This window comes from Scophthalmus maximus, chromosome 18, assembly GCF_022379125.1.
Source record: "Scophthalmus maximus strain ysfricsl-2021 chromosome 18, ASM2237912v1, whole genome shotgun sequence".
Taxonomy (NCBI): Eukaryota; Metazoa; Chordata; class Actinopteri; order Pleuronectiformes; family Scophthalmidae; genus Scophthalmus; species Scophthalmus maximus.
In genome coordinates, this window is record NC_061532.1 from 763,139 (window position 1) to 784,594 (window position 21,456).

The following is a 21,456-nucleotide window of genomic DNA, read 5'->3' on the forward strand; positions in this document are numbered from 1 at the left end:
TTGACTAGAATATTTTTTTCAACCCGTCTGATTTTTCCCAATCGACCTTTTTAGAGCGGAAAATGTTTCCCGCCATGCTTTCACTCATCTCTTGTATTAGAGTCATTACGCTATCCGCTCTCTCCAAAGTGGCGCTGAACTTTCAGGACAGTTTATCTGTTCATACAGTTTGATGCTCCGCAATACTACTTTGACCTCAGAAGTCTTATAATGGAGGGGAAATTCTAGTTGATGGATTTCCGTCGTAGCGACAGAAAACTTTAAATTCCTGTATACCTTAATTTCCCCCAGGAGCATTCACAGCCATTGCTTGCATTTGTGTTTTTGTATTCATAGCTATTTATAATAAAGTTAATGGTTCAATGGTCAAATATCAAGCCTCAATTACTTTCATTGTCATAAGGGTTGGATAACGACCTCCACCACGTTACACAGCCTCTGTATTAAATCATTGACAGCAAATCAATCAGCCAAAACCAAACATATAGAAACAGTCACCAAATCAACTGTCAGATCATTTCATGTATCACAATGAATACTTATATTGTGATATTAAATTACATAAAGTGTGATGCTGGTATTTATCCATCAGCCAATGAAACAAAGGAATACTAAACTCTTAGATTTGCTCCGTGTTGTGACAAAGTAACAACTAGCAGATAGACACTCACCTTTCTCCAAAGCTTCGAACAGTCACAGAGGTCTGACTCATTTCCATTTCATCAGACGGCCCGTCGGGAATCTCCCAGTGAGCGTCAAAGTCCTCATCATCTATTAAAATATACCATGTATGCATTAATTATCACATAATGCAGTTGGTGTGTGAAATTGAAATAATAAATATGCTTCATTCATGCGAGTGTTGCATCTCACCATCAGCCAGCTCCGTCAGACAGGAGCAGTCAGCTTTCCTCTTCCTAGAAGTTTCTGCAAAGCTGAGGTCAGAAGAACCAGCACCACAGGCAGATGGATGGGCAAGTCGAAGCAGCTTTCCTCCCCACGTAACTCTGCGCTTAGGCATCTTAAAAACAGAACAATCGTCAGAATGACTCTCATAAAGACCATATCGCTGAAATCTAACGGCAGCTCGATTGTGTGACGTACCTTTTTTACAGGAAACAGGTTGGAGCTGGTGACGAGGAGTTTGGTCAGGTTTCTGATTCGGTCCTCCTGTTCTATCCGGAGCTGATCCTTTTCCTGGAGCAGCTGGGAGAGAAACTCCTTCTCCGTCGCTGTGGTCTGTGTGACTGAGGAAACCTGCAGGAGGCATCCACAGTTCAGTGATGGGACTCGCAGAGATGGGCCCGACAGAACAGGACAAAGAGTGGTCACACTTGCCTCGTGGAGTCTTCGCTTCAGGTCCACAATTTCATTGCGGTACCTTTTGAGCAGAGCACCATCGTCAGACACCTCTGTCACATGGGGGTCGTTCTTCATTTTCTTCGCAGTGCTAGCAAACTAATACAATGAAACATGAATGAATGAACACACAGACGTGAATACGTCTAATGTTTGCTTTAAAGCTTCATGTTTTCTCACGCAACTGCACACCGGCTGTTCTGGATGTCAGAGGCACACTCAAAGAAACAAACCTCAAAGTAAAGGTTTACTTTCATAAAGCCGACCTTATAAAATTAACTGTACCACGTCCACCAACCTGTAAAGTGCTGAGGGTCTCATCCAGAGTGACAGGAGTGATGGTACAGATGATGACTGTTTTGGCGTTCCCACCCAAGGAGTTCTGCAGGATTCGGGTTAGCTTACTGTCTCTGTAGTTGGTGAAACCCCTGAAGCCAGAGAATGAGATTTAGCAAATGTCAGTCTTGAATTCAATACTTCAGATACAGAAGCTGTTGATAACAATGTTTAAAGTTGGTTTGATTTTACTTTGCTTTATGTAAATGTTGTACAGAATTTTACATCTCAGAAATTAGGCAAATAAGCGTATTTAAGTTAGTCTGGAGCCCTGTATACTCAAACAAACAACTACGAGATGTATCAAAGGTAGAATTCAGATGACAACAGACTGTAAGATACGACTGAAACTCACTTCTGGCTTTCATCAGTCAATTTCTTGATCACTTGGCCAAGTATGAACAGGCTGCGGTTGATGTTGCAACCTTCTTTGAAACGCGTTCCTGAGACGACAGAAAAGATGTTTACACGGTGAACTGTGACACAACATGACACATTCCTGGAGGCTTCAGTCAATCACACCACACGCACTCCGCCTCACCTTCAGCGCCTGTTTGACTTGCTCTCTCAGATCCCGCCAGATCAACTAAATTCTAAAAGATGAAGCAAAATTGATGGTGAACAAATAATAATTTCAACACAAACTATGATTCAGGAAACAAGACAGAAAGCAAAGTTAAGGGCTGTAAACTTCCAGTCGACTGGTTGGTTGGTTGGTCTACTGCACATTTACTTAGACAGCTGCAAACTAAATGTAGTGGTATTTTGTAAGGAAATCATCAGTTTTCATATCGCAGCTTAAACAACCAACAGATCATGTGAAATTGGTTGACTAACTTTTCTGTGTCAGGATTCTTCATCAACTTTTGTGTTTAACAATTGAAACTTTGAGAGTCATAATATCAGAATTAGAATACTTCAATGTTTGATTTTCTTTTATGCTTCTATTTGTATTTAGATTTCACTTAGGCTAATCAGACTGCCGGTTGGGGCGTACTCCCCACAATCAATATTACTGTGTTCAAGTGGAGGTACAATTTCAGTAGACCAAGACGAGGGTTGACAAAAGCCCTAAAGACAGAAATAAGGAGATAGGCGATAGGCAATATCTTACCAAATGAGACACAATAATAGCACCGTCCGCATTTTCACCTGATGCAGGGTCGCTCCTTTCTCGGCTCTCAATGATCTAAGGAAAAGAAAATCATGAAGAGTCCAGATTCCCTGTGAATCCTACATGTGACTGTTTGTGGTGGATCCGCTCACCATTCGGAATATGGTGTGTGAGCGGCTGCTTCGCTGGTTCATTTTTGTTTTTCCGTAGTGGCGATTCTCTAAGAAGACAGATTGCGCAGAAAAACATATTGTATGTTACAGACAATCTGTTATGCATGGCTTTGTTCTCTAGTCATATCCCCAGAGCTTACTTTCTCCTTTCCGAATCCAGGCTAGGGCTTGTGCAGGAGATGTGACCAGCTCCTCGGTCAGGTCGGCCACGTAGATGTTTTTCTGCACAGAGGAATCATGATCATGTTAAACAGGAAAGATTTATAAGAGATCCAGATCTGACAAATGGTCATTGAAAGACAAACCTGTAATAAAATATTCCACTCACATTGATTGCCTCTCGGACTTCCAATGGTTTCCGTTTCCAGCTGTCAACAAGCAGATCAGTCACAGTCTCGTTGTAGATTTCCATGTAAGACACCCTGAGTAGGAACTCCTTCTTTGGACACTGGGAAAAGAAAAGAAAAAAGCAATGGTTATAATAAACATGATTTACAAACTGACTACAGCATGTTACTCAATTCTTACATTTTTGATGGTATGGAAGACATCTTCCACAGCCAACGGTATCACTCCGATAATATGGTCACCCCCCATCATGGTGAAGGTCTTTCCAGAAGAAGTCTGCCCATAAGCAAATATGGTTCCTGTGGTACAAACACAGAACAGATCAGTGTTCAGCTGATCTAAGGATTGTCATGGTACTGCAATGGGTGGGATCAACGACATGGTGCACTTTCAGGACACTTTCTATTACACACCATTGTATCCCTCAACAGTGGAAACAACCAGAGGCTTTGCAATGTCCTGGTACAGCTGATTGGTTGTTTCTTCAGCAGTGAACACTCTGTCTGCGAACAGCAAACGAAGAAAGTCAATAGGATATTCCCATTACTTTAACTTTATACTGAATGACCAAAAGGTATCACAAAATACAGTATACAAACATTTCTTAATCTTGTAAAAGCTGCAAAGCTTACCAAAACTAAAGGTCTTCGTGGAATTCCCATCATCGACTTGATGAATCGAATTCTTATCGGCCTTCCAAAACAGATGGACAGGCTCGGTGTTCTCTGATGCCGTGCTTTCTTCTCTATAACAAAGACAAACATAGACTGTTAGTCAAGTATGGCAACATATGCATTGCTTTTGCCTCTGATTTCAATTTGTGGCCGATTCCTGGTGATTTTATGCGCAAAGGCTGTGGAGCATCAGCTTCAACACATGATATATTTGGTGGACAAATTAAGCGTCCCATATCCACAAAATCATCCCATTGAGTGACAAGTCTCTGGATTATGTAGTTTCTAAATAATATCATAGCCTTTGTTTTTCAAATGTGACATTTTACCAGAGGCAGATAAAATCATGATTGTTAATTCCATGACAAATAAATGGCAGACTGACTGAAAGTATTTATATAGCGGTTTTCAGTCTAATCGACCATCCAAAGCCAGTACAGCACAAGTCACATATGAAATGATATAATCAAAGTGAAATGAAACAAACCATACATTATTAAACCATTGTTAATTTATATAACAAAGATTAACCAGTTTATTTTAGCCATGCTCTCTTCTCAGCCTAAGATAAACACCAGCAGTATAGCTTCTCTACTTCTTCCACTTAATACATATTTACAAACCAAAGTAAAACAACATATCTGGCTCTATTTCTGAGAATTCTCCTACAGTGGAGCTGCAGGTCTGTTGAGGAACACACTGGGCACAAACAGGAAATCCAATCAAACACCTAAAAACTATTATTGAAAATAACTCCAGAGAGTCTGTTTTAAAACATTGTATTAATCTATTTACAAAATACAGGACTAATCTCAAGGATCAACTCTATCATGGTCTGTGGGTAAAATGCTTCTTGGGCCGCAGGGGATTTTTTTCTGCAGTACCATGAAAAGACCACTGGGGGAAAATGCAGCAAGGCTGAGCCATGGGCTGAGCGGGCAGCGGCCAGGCAGCTCCATACGTGAGAAGGTGGCCCAAAATGTAACCAGCATGTATTTTGTTAGGTTCAGAATGCATCACAAGTCAGCGATTACACACTTCTGTCATGGCAACAGGATCATTTAAGTGCTCAACACCGGAAGTGTTTGTTATAAAATAAAAATCTAGATTCACAGCAGTTAATCGCCACTTGCATTTCGATGTGAAGGGCGGGATGGCACGCACTCTTATTGCGGATGTGGACCAGGGGTTCTAATCCCTGTCATTACTTTAATTCACTTTTTAAAAAAATGCATTCTTAGTTCCTTGGATATGACGAATCTGCGACTCATAATATATGTCAAATTTGTTCCGATGGGGTAAAACGATCATGATCATCAGATAACTGGAACAACGGCCGCACAGCACAAACTCAGCTTTGGTTCATTCATGTTACATTTGAATCGTGTACAACAACTTTTCCCACACAACATGAACACAGTTATCATTTGCGTCGTCGTTAGCGTCCCAATTTTGAATAACGACAGATGATACTAACTTCAGTCAGTGAAGACAACAGTTAGCATTAGCATCAGATAAACTAACACTAGCTAGTTAAATTGTGAATAAAGTTACCTCGCAATGAGCGGACGGACCCGAACACACACTTTAACAGCCGACTCCTCCGTCATTTTGATGGTCAAACTGGGTCTTATCCAAAACGCGCCTGAGACTATTCCCTCTGCCGTCTTTTAAATCCTGTCCCTTGGTTTTGATTGGTACACGTCATCAGCGGACGGCACCATAATGGGAGGGCGTTTTGGTCATTTTGCTTTTTAAAATCTATCTTAACGAAATGCATGATATCATACGTAAATGGTCCCGAATCTGAGATTAGTAATAAAAAACATTTAACTACGAAAAATGTGGTTAGTAACCGCTACCGACTGTTGTCAGTAAAAAAAAAATGACGACGGCGTCATCAAACCGCCTGTATCACTCCACACCAGTTGGGGGCGGTAGTGTGCTAACTCGTTGTTTGCCAGACGCCAGTAAACGTCCCAGAAGAACTGCTACGGACGCTCAGAGGAGTGGCGGACACACGAGGCGGTGCTGGTCGTGCGGGTCGTGTTGGTCGTTCTGGTCGAATATACATTCAGCGTTGATGCTTCCTGTGAGATAGGCGTTGTCTCTCGCGGTTGACATGTCTCTGTTCGTGGTGAACAGGTAGGTTTGTTTCCTGTGCTCACTTTGCCCACATCGCTAGCTTTCCTTTAACCCTCTGATGCACAACATAGTCCAAACCTCTGAACACTCGACATGGGTCCAGAATGACCCGTGTTCCTTCTCATTCTCATGTGATGCATAGCCGAATGTTTCTTTGTAATATCTTTTTAACTAAATGATGTCATCACACAGGATTTTAAGAAAGAAATTCATTCTCTGTTTTTTTATTATTATAAGTAACTATATTAATTCCCCTGTCTTGCTATGTAGAGAGAAAAAAAAACGTTGTTTACACATCTAACTGAAACTTGCAGACATGGGTCCAAAATGTCCAGCCAGGATGAAAGTCAACAGTATCACCTGTTTTCTAAACTTAACCACACTTGTGTAAAAAAAAAAAAAAATCTCTGACTATACAAAAAGCAATGAAGACTTGAAATGTATTAATTTGGGACTGTCCCATTATAATACACAAAATCACACAACTGATTACAGTTAATACTGAAGTTAGTTCAGTTTACTACATGACCCTTGAAGTGACTCCACTGGTAGATAGATCTTTATTGTCAGTGCATATATACAACGGAACTCTAATGCTGCAATCCACTTTGCAGCCTAATAAAATCTATAAAAGATGTACACATACACCAGTACACACACATCTCACTCATACCCATGCCGATGACCACATACGCATTCATACTCATCATGGTACCATATGTAAATATTCTATGTAAGAGGTGTCACACTTTTGAATGGGGTTGGTTGATCAGGACTGAGCTTGAATGTTCATTTCTGCTCGTCCTCCTGTTTGCGTGGACTCTGGTCTGATTATTAGTAAATTACAGTCATGAATTAAATAATAACATGAATTCTTACCAACAAAGGTCAGAATGAGCTGGTAGTTCTTCACCAGGTCCAGACCAGATTCATTCAGAGTCATTCACAGTGTTTCTGATAGAATAATAAGGTGACTGATGCCGTCTGACGGAGACAAAAACCTTGACTGTTTCCCAGTTCTATGAGCATTGAAACGTTGTGTCTTGTCGCTCACAGGTATCTCGGACAGGAGGAGGATGGGAGCGTCTCGAAGGAATCTCGCTCTCAGGCGTTGCTGGCTAAACTGCAGCAGAAAGCCAAGGAGAAGCAGAGGCAGAGTTTGACAGAAGCTGGAGGAGACGGGTCAGAGGAGCAGACACTGCAGCGGGGTGCGACAAAAAAAAGAAGAGCGAATGAGAATGACAGTCAGGAGCCTCGGCACCACAGAAAGAGGAAATCCGAGGTGGTGCCTTCGTGTGAGCCCAACTCTGAAAACCATGAGGAGCCTGTGGAGGAGAAGAAGAATCAGGAGAGAGGTGTGACTGAGAGGCAGAAGAAGAAAAAGAAGATTACTACAGGTGTGTGCACAGACCTTTGTCTTTCAGCTCATTGGACCTCATGCAAAAACTGCTCAGATGTGTTCTTAAATGGCAGCTACGCGTCTTTAGCCTTCTGCTGTAGTTTAAAAGCACGTGTGACATTCACCTTGATGCTTCTCCTCCTGTCAAATGCTGAATCCATGTGTGGTCCAGACCTTTCGTGCAAGTCATGAACAGTCTACCTTCAGGATAAAACAACTGGAAAAAAAGGAGTTCAACACACCTAGGATATGATTTTGTTACCTGGCCTAACTAAACCTGACATTGATAACATGAACTACGAAGCTGGATATCGACTGTCTCAGTTAATCCTGGGTTTTCATATCCAGCTACGAGCGCGTTTGTTTGGAAGATGCGGGGTCGTTAATTACAAGTGACATCGTCAGAACCATGAATAAATATTTTAAATATGATACGAAAGGAAATGCCGATATGTGCAGGTCAATTCGGTTAGAGGGACATGTAGAAGTGACATTATACAAAGTGAAATTAAGATAATATGATAAAGATAAATAAATCTGTTAAAATAAAATGGAAAATAACCTCAAAATGTAAATTTAAATTTAAAGTCAGTCTTTGTTATTTATCAAGTTTATTAGAGTTGAAACTAACGATTGTTTTCATAATCGATTAATCAGCTATTATTTTCTTGATTGATTGATTAGTTGTTTGGTCCATAACATGTCATAAAATCAAAAAAAACAACAATATATTTGGATTTCTATCACAGAGGAGCAAAGAAACCAGAAAATATTCACATTTAAGAAGCTGAAATCAGAGAATTTTGACTTTTTTTTCCAAAAAAACTACTGTCCGATTAATCGATTATCAAGTTGGCGATTAATTTCGTAATTGTTACTAATCCATTAATCGATTAACTGTTGCAGCTCTTAAGTTTATTGTTGAATTGAGTGAATATTATGTCCCTTTTGTCTGACAATGATTATGAGGAGAAGCTGAAGTGATGTTTGTAGCTAAAGCAGAGAGTATAGAGGAAGGAAGTAGTTAATATTAATGTAATGAAGTTAAGTTCATAACAGGACACATTTGTGGATCATTGTTCTAATAAACATATAGTATTTCGTTTTTGTTACTACTCCTGGTCACAGTCTCCTCGTGTTGTTCCAAGCTGCAGAAAGTCAAATTGATTTAATTTTATTATATTTTGACACTTCTCATTGCAAAATAAAAGATCTCTAAAGTTGCGTTCACATCGAACACAATGCCGAACAACATACTGAGTGAGGCGGAGAGCTCCGCTGTGTTCTGATGAACGTTACAAGTGTAGAGCCTCAACATGTACGTTTGGTCCGCGGTGTGGCTGGTTTCAGTTTTCTCTTTGAGCCGCGGTGACTGACGCCGCGCTGCTGCACAAACAGATGTTTAATCAAAGTTTGGTTCAGCCCGTCCTCCCCAGTTACTGGTTGTTTCTTGAGTTCTTATAAAAAAACAGAGAGCGACTTCCTGCCCTACAGTCACATATGAGAGGCTGTAGTGACACTGCCTGAATGCAAAGTAATCAAGAAAAGCTGTTGCATTAGAGTTCAAGGCTTTATTTATTTCTATTGCTGCAGGAAAGCTGCAATTTCTTCACCCCTCAAAAAGACCACGGGCAGTTAACCACTGACCTTTGTACCAGTGAAGGTTATTCAGTGAACTGGAACCGCTTACATTTCATTCAAAATAAAAACAAAAACTAGCTAGCATACTTGCTTCATGCATAACAGAAATCTGTCTGTTTGTTTGGACCTCAGGAAGTCCAGCTGACGGTTCTCCAGAGCCTCCTGTGACTGGGAGAGACGGACATGAGGACACAGAAATGATCCCATCAGAGCACACCACAGAGACGACGTCCGCTCCGACAGGATTCACCATTGTGGGAGGATTTGAGAACAAACCTGTTCAGAAGGTGCGGTGACACATTGATGGAGCAGGAGGAGGGTCAGTGGTGTCATCATTAGCGTTCCCTGTTTTGGGAACCATTAAAGGTCCAATGTTGGTTCCTGTGTCCACAGGTGCACAGAGTCCTGCCTCAGTGGCTCGCTCAGCCTCAGGTCATCCACAGGGACATGAAGAACAACCTGGTGCCTGTCTCCGAGGTCGCCGCACTGTGTGAACCACTCGTGAAGAAGCTACAGAGTCATGGAATTCAGCACCTCTTCCCTGGTAACGCGACTTTGGATTACTGGGAATAGATCAGTATTATTTCTCATATACATATAGTTATAGTAGTTTGACTCTGAGGGGGTTGGGGTGTGAAATCATTCACTAGGAGGGGATGTTGTGATTTGAAGTTTAATACACTTGAAAAAATCAAAGTTGTGAATAATTACTGGGACGTTTCCACAGTGCAGGCAGAGGTGATACCGGCCATCTTGGAGAGCTTGCAGCCGGGGCTGCTGTTTGGCCGTGGTGGCTACCAGCCCAGAGACATCTGTGTGTCTGCACCGACGGGCAGTGGCAAGACGCTTGCATTTGTCATACCTGTCATACAGGTGAGCTCCAGCCTTCAGCAGGAAATGTGTGTGTGTTTATATATATATATATATATATATATATATATATATATATATGTGTGTGTGTGTGTGTGTGTACAGACAGACAGACAGACAGACAGACGGATGTTTCTGCCCACAGGTGCTGATGAGGCGGGTGGTCTGTGAGGTCCGGGCTCTGGCGGTGCTGCCAACCAAGGAGCTCGCTCAGCAGGTCAGAATGTTTACCATGCACCAACGCTGCGGTCGCTGTATATCTTCACAAAGCTCAGCGGAACATGTTGTATTCGTCTCCCGTGCAGGTGTGCAAGGTGTTCACGTCATACGCCGAGGGAACCACTCTGAAGGTGGTGATGCTGGCGGGTCAGAGGTCGTTCGCTGCAGAGCAGGCGTCGCTCTCAGAACACAGGTGACAACATTATGACAAGTATATTATACATATTTAAACACGTAGTAGAATCCAACATAATGTCAGGGTTTCATCTGCAGTCCCTGGCAAGTTGGTGGTAAAAATCATACAACTGACATATCCCTAACCATAAACAACTACTGACAAAAGTACATACACTTAGAATACCTAGTTAATAAACCACTGTATAACATATTAAAACATAGACATAGGCACAAAGCACATGCAAAACACAAAGTTGCTGATGATTACATACATCTAGTAAAACCACATAAATGATCCAACAAAGCACAGATCCACAACAACGAGTCAGACATGTAAATAAGAAATGATGACATGTTGGCTAACGTCTGTTCAAGATGGAGCTTTCATGATTCTTAGATAATACTGGATAGTTTAATATTTGATTTGTTTTACATTGAGTCAATTCTGTATCTAGTAGAGATTAAAGGCGGTTGTAGAACTGTCCTCTCTCTCTCTCTTCTCTCCTACTGTCTCTCCTCCCACCCTCTTTCTGCCCACCTCTCCTCTCTTCCTCCTCTCTCTCCTCACCCCAACCGGTCGAGACAGATGACCGCCCACAACTGAGTCTGGCCCGTCAGAGATTTCTTCCTGTTAAAAGGGAGTTTTTTTCTCTCCACCGTCGCCAAGTGCTTTGCTCATTGTGGGATTTGTTGGTTTTCCCTGTAATATTGTAATATTGACCTCACTATGTAAAGTGCCCTGAGACAATGTATGTTGTATGGCGCTATACAAATAAAATTGAATTGAATTGTAATGCTCACAATACAGTGTCATATCTTGGGTTCCAGGGGCGGCAGGAGATGCAGTCTGGCGGACGTGGTCGTGGCAACTCCAGGTCGACTGGTCGATCACATCAACAAGAACTCGGGCTTGTGTCTGGAACATCTGCGCTTTCTTGTGAGTTTGTACTTACTCGTGTGAACAACAGCGGACGTAACAGACGCTGAAGTCAATCTGCGTTTTTCAGATCATCGACGAGGCCGACAGGATGATTGACAGCATGCACCAGTCTTGGCTCAGTCAGGTGGTGAGGGCGGTTTACAGATCAGGAAGTGACTCCAGAGCCACGTCCATGTTCAGCAGGACCGAACCAGCTCAGGTCACAGCAGCCAGGTGAGTTGCCTCACAGTCTATGTCAGGACATCGTGAAAAGTAGTTTACAACCGATGGACACCAACCAAGCAATATATACTTATCAAATTATGCCTTGCCCAAGTTTCCCCAGGAGGGGGCGTAATCTGACTGTAATGTCTGTAAATACATGTATTTTAAATATAAATGCACTGGACATGCATTTCTCAGCCTCTGGTGATTCTATTTCATCTTATTCTCATCAAAAAGATCTGAATTCCAATGAGGTTAAATACAGACGGGTTAAAGATGCTATGTAACGTGTTTTCTTAATATTTTTCCGACGGCATATAATCTGATTGGTGGCACTACAATAATAATCAAATAATTACAAATAACAAACTAAGGAAAATAATTGTATTTCTACATTTAAACAAGGCAATGCAAAGCTTTTTACCTAAACATATTAATACAAAGAGTAAAAGAAACACATTTGAAATATATTATGGTATCGTCCACTTGCCGGCAATATTATCATACATCGTAATACTGTGACTATGAAGTGTAGGGCTGCAACTAACGATTATTTTCCTAATCAATAAATCTGTCGATTAATGAATTAGTTGTTTGGTTCATAAAATGTTGATGGTGTTTCCCAAAACCTCAAGATGATGTTTTGTTCTGTCCACACACCAAAGATATTCAGTTTACTGTCACAGAAGAGCAAAGAAACCAGAACATATTCACATTTAAGAAGCGGAAATCAGCTTCATAAAAACTAACCATAAAAAATACTTGAAACGATTAATCGATTAACAATATAGTTGGCGATTAATTTAATAATCAATTAATAATCAATTAACTGTTGCAGCTCTAATGAGTTGTTGGCGGTGTGACCAAAGTAGTGTGTAAAAGAGATCACTATGTAGAATATTCCCTAGAGAGTGAGTGAAGGACACAAGTGAATCTCAACAGTTAACAAAAGGTTCATTCATACATTTTTCATTTCTAAATTGGCTGAAGGTCAGATGGACTTCACAAGCAGACACAAACACACACACACACACACACACACACACACACACACACACACACACAGGGTGAGTTCTGATGTGTTGGATGAGGACGTGGCTGTCGACGTTAGTGACCCGGTGCTGGTTGGCTCCTCTTAGTTTGTCTCCCCCTCAGATGTTTCTACAAAAGCTGCTGTTTTCTGCCACGCTGACGCAAAACCCAGAGAAGCTGCAGCAGCTCGGCCTCCGCCAGCCCCGACTCTTCAGCTCCATCCACGCCACGCCAGCAGCCCCCGCCCACAAACAAGACCGCTTCGACTTCCCCCAGGGTCTGACGGTAAGACAGGACCTCTGACCTTCAGCAATGAGAACAGGTCAATGTGAAGGTGGAGAGAAACGTGGACCAGAGCTGTGACTTTGTGTTTGTAGGAGCATTATGTCCCCTGTACGTTGAGCAAGAAGCCTCTCCTCATCCTCCACTTCATCCTGCGCCTGAAGCTCAGCCCCATCCTCTGCTTCACCAACTCCAGAGAGACTGCACACAGGTGGGTCAGAGGAGTGGAAACACTTCTTATACAAGTTAGTTTTGAACTGTGGAGCCTGTGAAAACCCTGTAATCCTCCGCTCCGCAGGCTTTTCCTGCTGGTGCAGCTCTTCGGAGGAGTCAATGCTGCCGAGTTCTCCTCCCGCCTCTCTCCTGGTGAGAGGAAGAAGACGCTCAAGGAATTTGAACAAGGAAAGATCCAACTGTGAGTGAGTGTGAGTGTGAGTGTGTGAGAGTGAGAGTGAGAGTGAGAGTGAGAGAGAGTGTGAGTGTGAGTGTGAGAGTGTGAGAGTGAGTGTGAGTGAGAGTGTGAGTGAGAGAGTGAGAGTGTGAGTGTGTGTGCGCATTGGTCCAGCAAACCTTTGTCAAGCATTTCATTTAGCAATTCATTTAGATCAGAGCAACAGAAATCGATTATTGAAAGGAACATAGTCTAAAACAGTACATAATACTGACTTTCACCATTTCCGTTTAATTTGACCGCAATCTTGTCTTTTCTCAAGTAGCTATCGAGTCATTATGGCACATAGACATTATAAGTCAATACAGTCAGGTAGAGGATTATTATTTCAATGCTCTAAATGTGTACTTGAGTTGGAGCTCTGGTGTCCTCTCACAGGCTGGTCAGCACAGACGCAGCCGCCAGAGGCATCGACTTCGACGGAGTCAAGTGTGTGGTGAACTACGACGCGCCGCAGTACATCAGGACCTATATTCACAGGTGAGCCGTCCACCACAGCTGTTTAGAGGTACCGCCGTGTGCAAAAGAGTTAGGTGACCTGACATAAACAGTCCTCTTTGTTCTCTTTGTGAAGGATTGGAAGAACGGCAAGAGCGGGAAAAGCAGGCCTGGCCTTCACCTTTCTGCTCCAAGTGCAGGTGAAACACTTGTACACTGATATATAAATGCACGCATAAAACATGACGGTGTCAGCTAAGGTTTTATGTTGGCCCACTCAGGAGAAGAGCTTCCTTCAGATGGTGGCGGAAGCAGGAAGCCCCGGGATCCAGAAGCAGATCGTCAAACCTGAGAATCTGCAGACCATGGAGGCTCGATATGAACAAACGCTGCGGGAGCTGGAGAAGGTGGTCAAGGTACTGTCCCGCCTCAGGCACATTACGAAAACCAACAAAGGTCTGTTTAATCATAGACTTGTGCTAATGAAGCACTCATCCCCTCGTTATGACTTGTGAAGCTCTGTGTCTCCTTCCCCGTGTCAGATACACCCTGTCCTCTTTCTCTCCACAGGACCAGAAAGCCAAATGATGGAGCAACACAGATATTCACTTCTGCTGCCTGGAGTAATTTATTTTGTTTAATAAAATGTTGTTTGGTCATGCTGCCAATTTCTGCTCTACTGCGGTCATCACACCACGTCACCTGTTAAAAGGTCCATCAGCTGTTTATGACACATGATCTGTTCATCCAGCAGAGACGACGGTATGAAACACAAATCGTAGTTTGCGTTTCCCTTTAAGATTGTACAGTACTGTGAGAAGAATGTAGAAAAATGCCATGCTCAAGGCTACATAAAAACATTCATGCAGCCGGTACAGCTTAGTGGGTTACACCGTTGACTTGGGTACAGAAGGTTGGGGTTTGATTCCAGGTCATCCCAGTGTTGCCCTTAATGCTACTTTCCTCCATGACTGTAAGAACGTAATGTAAACTCATGTCAGAGTTCAGAAACTGTAATCACACGCCATGTGGTATAAATTCATTTTTAAATAGTTAGGATTTATTTAAATTTGATTCCATAATGTGAAGATAAAGAAACTCTTGGAACAGAACCAGAAGCCATGCTCCAAGTGTTTTAGTGGCTTCCAGGCAGCGTCTGCTTCACAGACAGACCACTGCTCAGGTTTGATAAAGACATGAATTAAGGCTGAATATAATTTATATCAACCACTAAATCATCATCAAAACAGCTGAGGAAAGTGGACTAGGGTTCCAAGTTGAGTCCAGTCCTCAGTCCCACTTGGACGTCTTCCTCCTCATGTATCGCTCCCCCTCGCTGTCGATGGCCTCATACAGCTGCTGGTCATTGTCCCTCATGGCGTGCAGGTAGCCCAGGTAGCCCACACACAGCGTGATGGTCACCAGTCCAAACGCCATCACTGGCTTGTTCTGTAAAAACGACAACGGGACACACTGCTCACACGCACTTGCCTGATGCAACTTGTGGACATCTCCATCTTCAAACCAAAGTTATATGTAAAAGAACGACATCAAAACGTGGACGTAAAGGCTTGATTCGATTATTATTATTATAATTAGTATTATGACAGAGGTGCTACAGTTTGAGACAATGATCAAGGTTAATTATTGTTACAACACTACATAATTAATGACGTAGCCACAATCAAACTGTGTGTGTGTGTGTCGGTCACACACAGGTTTGATGAAGAGCTCCGGGTTGAAGACTCTGAACAGGGTGGTGGTCCGAGCCCCCCTCAGCCCGGGGCTCTTGAAGCCTTTTCCCGCCGCGCTCTCCTTCGCGTCACCGTCTGCAGGTGACATGTTGTCTGCTCAGACACGCGCAGCGCGGCTCTGGTGGAGTCATAGGTGGAGGACGAAGGCTCGCGACTGCACGGTGCGACCTTCTGTCGGGTGTGTTGTCGGAGCTATGGCCGCGGCCGGGTTGTACAGCAACAACACGATAAAAGACCGCAATGTGATTGGTTGGATACAGGACAATCGTATTTCCGCTTCCTCCTTCTTCTTCTTCTTTGGTTTTAACAGCGGTATAATTGAAACTGGCACCTGAGTGCAGTTGCGCTGTCAATTAAATCACTGCCCCCCCCTAGTGGCCCCCCGGGCAAGTTGCAGTAGCAAATGCATAATAGCTACATGGTGATAAAATGCTTCTATCAGATATTTTACATCGGGTACTATTCATTTAAATCAATGAAGTATACTTTAATAATAGTTAAATAGTATGGTAAGGTCTAAGTACAATAATACATAAAAACTAATGCAGCCAGCCCAGCAGCTTTTATTTGATATATACCAGAGCAGCATAATTATATTAAATTCGGCTTTTATCTGATATTTTACCTAAGGAAAAATATTTTTTACATTAGGTACTATCTATTTGAATCAATAAAGTATATTTTTTATATAAAACAATTATTCACATATTTGACCCTGAAATAAAGATGTTGTTTAAAATGGTAGCCAATAAGTACCAGTGGCTACCAGTAAGTGAGGCCTTCTAGTAAATCAGTCAGTAGTCCACTTCGGCTGAACAAAGCCAGACCCATATAAAGTGAATGATGTATGACTTAGATGGGAACAGCACCTCTCAAAGATCCTTCGGTTGCTGATTGATAAATTCCTGCTACAAAGACAACGTCACAAACACGACAGATTCAGAGAGTCTGCTTGTAGTACTTCATAATAATAATAACTTGAACAATAACACAGTGAGGTCTCATTAGGGCCGACTCAGTACAACAGAAATCAACTATCATCATCATCAGAGGAGATATTCTGTAAAGACTTGGGAGGCAAACACCTGACAAATAAGAGACACAGGACTCAGGTTCATGTTTAATTCAGCCACAAAGCCATGTGATCTGCCTCTCATCAAATTTCCATGTGTCCAAGTGGAAGAAAGAAAGAAACAGGTGATGGTTGATGCTGTGTATTTGTATATTTGTGTATCCAGTCTTCTCCTCCCCCACAGTGAGCCTGGACGTCACGGGAAGCAGATGTTATTTGCATAAGATATATACCTCCATTGTGATGTTGTCTGTGTACACACACACGCACGCACGCACACTCCACCTGCTGAACCTTCTTGTTCAGCAGGTGAACTAGAGGACGGCTCCTGTTCAGTAAGTAATTCACAGTGAACCCTGTTGAAAACAGAAGGGTTGAGCACCGTGGAGTGAGCCGTGAGCTGTCCCCCCACAGGTAAGTCCACACCGCTTTTTTAACTATTCCTTCATTTATCTGTGAGACGAGCTGTTCAAAAATATGGATGTGCTCCGTCTAACTGTTACATAATCTTTTGAAAGAAAATGAGGACTCTGTATGGTACGAAACGTCCGTGATGGCAGAATGTCCTATAGTCCTGTCACCGAATTCGGTGAAACGCCGGTTGTATGTGCAGGACAGCGGTCAACACTCCTGGTGTTGTTTTTGTGCTCATTTGGATTTTTTGTAAACTAAAGCAAGTTTCAGATGACGTAATGAGTCCTACAGCATGACCTGACGTGTGTGTGTGTTCCACTGAACGGTCATACAGAGGAGGTTGTCATGTCGCTCATGACAATAATGATATCCCTTGTCCACCTCCCTGGGACCCTGTGATTTGCTGTCTTGTTTTTTTCTTTCCAGTTGGGACTTGCACTTCAGAGCCCCCGTAGTTCGAACCACGTGAAAACACCAGTTTATGTGTGTAAATAACCTTCTGTGGTTTCTGTGTTGCCATATCCAGCTCCACCTTGGTTGACTCCTCAACAGGAGCCTCAGGGGAAGATGAACTGGGGCTTCTTGGAGAACGTCCTCAGTGGGGTGAACAAATACTCCACTGTGATCGGGCGCATCTGGCTGTCCGTGGTCTTCCTCTTCAGGATCTTGGTTTACGTGGCAGCGGCTGAGCAGGTGTGGAAGGATGAGCAGAAGGACTTTGTGTGCAACACCCAGCAGCCCGGCTGTGAAAACACCTGCTTCGACCACTTCTTCCCCATCTCGCAGTCCCGTCTGTGGGCTCTGCAGCTCATCATGGTGTCCACCCCCTCCCTGCTGGTTGCCCTGCACGTGGCCTACAGGGAGCGCCGCGAGGCCAAGCACAAGAGGAAACTGTACCAGGACAAAGGGAGCATCGATGGAGGTCTGTTCTGCACCTACACACTCAGCCTGGTCTTCAAGATAGCCTTCGAGGTGGGCTTCCTGCTTGCTTTCTACTTCCTGTACAGCGGCTTTGAGGTGCCCATACTGTTCCGGTGCAGCCAGAGTCCTTGTCCCAACACCGTGGACTGTTACATCTCCAGGGCCAAGGAGAAGGAGATATTCCTCCACATCATGGGCTGCACCTCCATACTGTGTATCGCCCTCAACTTTGTGGAGCTCGTGTACATCACGTGGAAGCAGCTGTGGAGATGTTTCAGCAGGCGGTACATGCCCGTGGAGCAGAGCGCCCTCGGTCACGGCCGGCCACCTGTTTCCATCGTCAACAAGTTCACCTCGGCCGAGCCGACGGCAAACACAGAGGACGGCGGCACACAGCGGAGAGCCAGCCTGACCGGTCGCTCAGAGTGGAACCACAGTGGAACTGTGCTATAAACTAGTGTGGTCTAACCTGAGAGGAGCCTGGCTGCTGCTCATTCCCCTTCAGCTCCTCGCTGGATCAAATCTTTCCACCTCTATTGATTCCTTATAGTGGAGTGGATGCACAGTGCCTCGCCTTTGTTTGAACCGATGTCCATGATAAATATATCATTCACCATGATTCTTAATGACGTGTTACAGACCATTCGTCATGGGGTTATTGGAGGGAGAGAGGGAGTTAGAGGAGAGGGAGGGAAGAATAAACACTGTTAATGAAGTTCAAATTGAAGAATTGAATTGTTTCTTTGTACTTTTACTTTTGATACGCAAGTACATTTTTAATACCTGACAAATACTTTGACTCAAGCATATTCATGTGAGTGCTTCATACACCACTGCTGGGCATTGTGTGTGATGCAGAGGAAAGAAAACATCTTTCAAATTCAAAATGAGACATAAACATGAAGAGTAGAACGCCTGTTAGTTAACATTTACTTTATTTATAAATGCAGTTTCTTTACAATTGTTTGATTTTGTACACTATTCAAATGCTACAATTGTACTGTTTATGCATATGTGCAATAATTATAAATATTGATTTTAGGAAATCTTGATTCATATGATTTTCCATTTCAATCATAATTTGCTTTATTCCCCAGTATGAAATCACCTAAAAGTACAGTTTATCAAGGTTTAAATTTAAGTTTGATCCTGAATGTCTTCCTGTACAGTTTTACTTACCTCACTTCAATTCATGTTTATTGCCATTAACACATCATACAAACAAAAACTATAATTAAGTGAATTATGTAAATAAATGCACAAGAATTTCAACCTATTCACAAACTTGTGCAGCAGTGAATGAGGTAGTGTGTTTATATGTATGTACAGTGGTGTGAAAAAGTGTTCCTTCCTGATTTCTTATTTTTTTGCATGTTTGTCACACCTAAATGTTTCAGATCATCAAACAAATTTAAATGTAAGACAAAGATAACACAGGTAAACACAAAATGCAGTTTGTAAATGAAGGTTTTTATTATTAAGGGGGAAAAATATCCAAACCTACATGGCCCTGTGTGAAAAAGTGATTCCCCCCTAAACCTACTAACAGGTTGAACAACCCTTAGCAGCAACAACTGCCATCAAGCGTTTGCGATAACTTGCAATGAGTCTTTTACAGCGCTGAGGAGGAATTTTGTCCCACTCATCTTTGCAGATTTGTTGTAATTCAGCCACATTGGAGGGTTTTCGAGCATGTACCGCCTTTTTAAGGTCATGCCACAGCATCTCAATAGGATTGAGGTCAGGACTTTGACTAGGCCACTCCAAAGTCTTCATTCTGTTCTTCTTCAGCCATTCAGAGGCGGACTTGCTGGTGTGTTTTGGATCATTGTCCTGCTGCAGAACCCCAGTTCACTTCAGCTCGAGGTCACGAACAGATGGCCCAACATTCTCCTTCAGGATGTTTTGGTAGACGGCAGAATTCATGGTTCTATTTATCACAGCAAGTCTTCCAGGTCCTGAAGCAGCATACAGGATTGGATGTTGTTGTGGGGTCTTTTGTGACCTCTTGGATGAGTCGTCGCCGCACTCCTGGGAAGGTTCACCACCGTTCCATGTTTTCTCCATTTGTGGATAATGGCTCTCACTGTGGTTCGCTGGAGTCCCAAAGCTTTAGAAATGGCTTTATAACCTTTTCCAGACTGGGTGTGGCTAGAGAAATTGAACTCAGGTGTGACAAACCACAGTCAAGTTATGTTTTAACAGGGGGGCAAACACTTTTTCACACAGGGCCATGTAGCTTTGGATTTTTTACCCCCTTAATAATAAATACCTTGATTTAAAAACTGCATTTTGTGTTTACCTATGTTATCATTCATTCATCGTCTACCGCTTTATCCATTCCTATGTTATCTTTGCCTTATATTTAAATTTGTTTGATGATCTGAAACATTTAGGTGTGACAAACATGCAAAAAAAAAAAGAAATCAGGAAGGGGGAAAACACTTTTTCACACCACTGTATATAAATGCGTCAGGATTGACCAGAAACACCCTGTGCCTTGACTTGATCTCCAGAGGAGGTCAAGTCAAGGCACAGGGTGGCTGCAGGAAGTACATGCATCAGATGATGAGAAATTCAACCTGCCAAAGACACTGGTGTTGCACTTCTACACGGCCACCAGTGAGTCCTTCCTCACCTACTCTGTTAGTGACGCTCCCCTCTGGCTACGCACACATCATCCCTGCTTGTTCCACAACTTTGACTTTTTGCACATCTTCTCCTGAACATCCTGCACAGCTGTAAATCTCAGCAACACATTGCACAACTTGTCGCATTGCACATTCTTATATAGCTAAACTTTTTATATACATGTTGCTTCAGTTTATTGCTCTTCTCTTGTATTTACAGTGCTTGTTTTTGAATTTAATTTGCTTATCCTCCCTTATTTTTTTTATTGACTATGTTTGTTATGCACCAGTCACCAGAGCAAATTCCTTGTATGTGAAAACCTACTTGGCAATAAACACGATTCTGATTCTGGATGTTAGATGTTACACTGTATGACAGATTGAAGAGGATTCATCTCAGTGATCACCTGTGGGAAGAAACTCTTCTTGTGTCTGGTTGTTAGCAGACAGCATTTAGTTTAAACTTTCATTGAACGCAGACAGAAATGTTGCTTTTAAGTAAAAACCTTGTTTCACTTGATTTCATTTTCAAAACACTGGTCTTCTTCTTTTCAATATGAATAATATGTCAGATAGGGTTTTAATTAATTCCTGAATTCAACAGAATATCAGTTTTCATTATAAATATGATTATTTCGGTGTAATATTATATACTGTATTTTACTGATATCAATTACTAGGCTTCCCAATATACAATCTTCTATACCAATAATGATATATAGAAATATTTCAGACAGTCAGCAGTTACACCTGCCTCTTATGAAACGTGAATAATTAATGCAGCAGTTCAGTACCACTGACAGGGAAACTACAATTCAGCACAGAGGACAAAAATGCTTCAATCTGATTGGCTGTCAGTGAAT

At 42.5% G+C, this 21,456-nt stretch overlaps 4 protein-coding genes across 6 annotated transcripts in view; 2 read left to right on the forward strand and 2 right to left on the reverse strand.

Moving 5' to 3' along the window:
* The window catches only part of cenpe (centromere protein E), a 28,536-nt gene extending 22,822 nt beyond the window's left edge, over window positions 1-5,714 (reverse strand). For all 3 annotated transcript variants that reach the window (XM_047328450.1, XM_047328449.1, XM_047328448.1), the window contains exons 1-15: window positions 5,559-5,714; window positions 3,963-4,075; window positions 3,744-3,833; window positions 3,511-3,629; window positions 3,311-3,430; window positions 3,123-3,204; window positions 2,962-3,029; window positions 2,810-2,884; window positions 2,237-2,288; window positions 2,051-2,138; window positions 1,658-1,787; window positions 1,339-1,458; window positions 1,105-1,257; window positions 874-1,021; window positions 672-771 (exon numbers count right to left, since the gene is read on the reverse strand). In XM_047328450.1, coding sequence (XP_047184406.1) covers window positions 672-771; window positions 874-1,021; window positions 1,105-1,257; window positions 1,339-1,458; window positions 1,658-1,787; window positions 2,051-2,138; window positions 2,237-2,288; window positions 2,810-2,884; window positions 2,962-3,029; window positions 3,123-3,204; window positions 3,311-3,430; window positions 3,511-3,629; window positions 3,744-3,833; window positions 3,963-4,075; window positions 5,559-5,614 — 1,514 coding nt within the window. In that variant the 5' untranslated portion in view covers window positions 5,615-5,714. The remainder of the gene's footprint in view (window positions 1-671; window positions 772-873; window positions 1,022-1,104; window positions 1,258-1,338; window positions 1,459-1,657; window positions 1,788-2,050; window positions 2,139-2,236; window positions 2,289-2,809; window positions 2,885-2,961; window positions 3,030-3,122; window positions 3,205-3,310; window positions 3,431-3,510; window positions 3,630-3,743; window positions 3,834-3,962; window positions 4,076-5,558) is intronic.
* A 266-nt stretch (window positions 5,715-5,980) lies between these two features.
* Window positions 5,981-14,459, forward strand: ddx51 (DEAD (Asp-Glu-Ala-Asp) box polypeptide 51). The gene is made up of 16 exons (XM_047328457.1): window positions 5,981-6,149; window positions 7,206-7,546; window positions 9,322-9,476; window positions 9,583-9,733; window positions 9,917-10,062; window positions 10,205-10,276; window positions 10,365-10,471; window positions 11,284-11,392; window positions 11,463-11,608; window positions 12,739-12,916; window positions 13,009-13,124; window positions 13,212-13,328; window positions 13,743-13,844; window positions 13,939-14,002; window positions 14,084-14,218; window positions 14,373-14,459. The coding sequence occupies exons 1-16, from the start codon at window positions 6,127-6,129 to the stop codon at window positions 14,388-14,390; spliced, it is 1,980 nt and encodes a 659-aa protein (XP_047184413.1). The 5' UTR covers window positions 5,981-6,126; the 3' UTR covers window positions 14,391-14,459.
* Window positions 14,460-14,840: 381 nt separating this feature from the next.
* Window positions 14,841-15,784, reverse strand: smim8 (small integral membrane protein 8). Its single transcript, XM_035618306.2, has 2 exons — window positions 15,519-15,784; window positions 14,841-15,251 (listed from the first exon to the last, which is right to left on the reverse strand). The coding sequence occupies exons 1-2, from the start codon at window positions 15,642-15,644 to the stop codon at window positions 15,093-15,095; spliced, it is 285 nt and encodes a 94-aa protein (XP_035474199.1). The 5' UTR covers window positions 15,645-15,784; the 3' UTR covers window positions 14,841-15,092.
* Window positions 15,785-15,827: 43 nt separating this feature from the next.
* On the forward strand, window positions 15,828-20,270 carry gjb7 (gap junction protein beta 7). The gene is made up of 2 exons (XM_035605999.2): window positions 15,828-17,042; window positions 17,569-20,270. Exon 2 carries the CDS (start codon window positions 17,610-17,612, stop codon window positions 18,414-18,416), a length of 807 nt encoding a protein of 268 aa, XP_035461892.1. The 5' UTR covers window positions 15,828-17,042; window positions 17,569-17,609; the 3' UTR covers window positions 18,417-20,270.
* Window positions 20,271-21,456: the final 1,186 nt, after the last annotated feature.

Bases quoted from the DNA above. Each gene is read 5' to 3' on its own strand.
- ddx51 (XM_047328457.1), top strand. From the start codon at position 6,127: ATGTCTCTGTTCGTGGTGAACAG. The intron at 10,472-11,283 runs GTGACAACATTA...CTTGGGTTCCAG, and splicing joins GCGTCGCTCTCAGAACACAG to GGGCGGCAGGAGATGCAGTC. The intron at 14,003-14,083 runs GTGAAACACTTG...TGGCCCACTCAG, and splicing joins CCTTTCTGCTCCAAGTGCAG to GAGAAGAGCTTCCTTCAGAT.
- smim8 (XM_035618306.2), bottom strand. From the start codon at position 15,644: ATGTCACCTGCAGACGGTGACGCGAAGGAGAGCGCGGCGGGAAAAGGC. The intron at 15,252-15,518 runs GTGTGTGACCGA...TCGTTTTTACAG, and splicing joins CGGAGCTCTTCATCAAACCT to AACAAGCCAGTGATGGCGTT.
- gjb7 (XM_035605999.2), top strand. From the start codon at position 17,610: ATGAACTGGGGCTTCTTGGAGAACGTCCTCAGTGGGGTGAACAAATAC.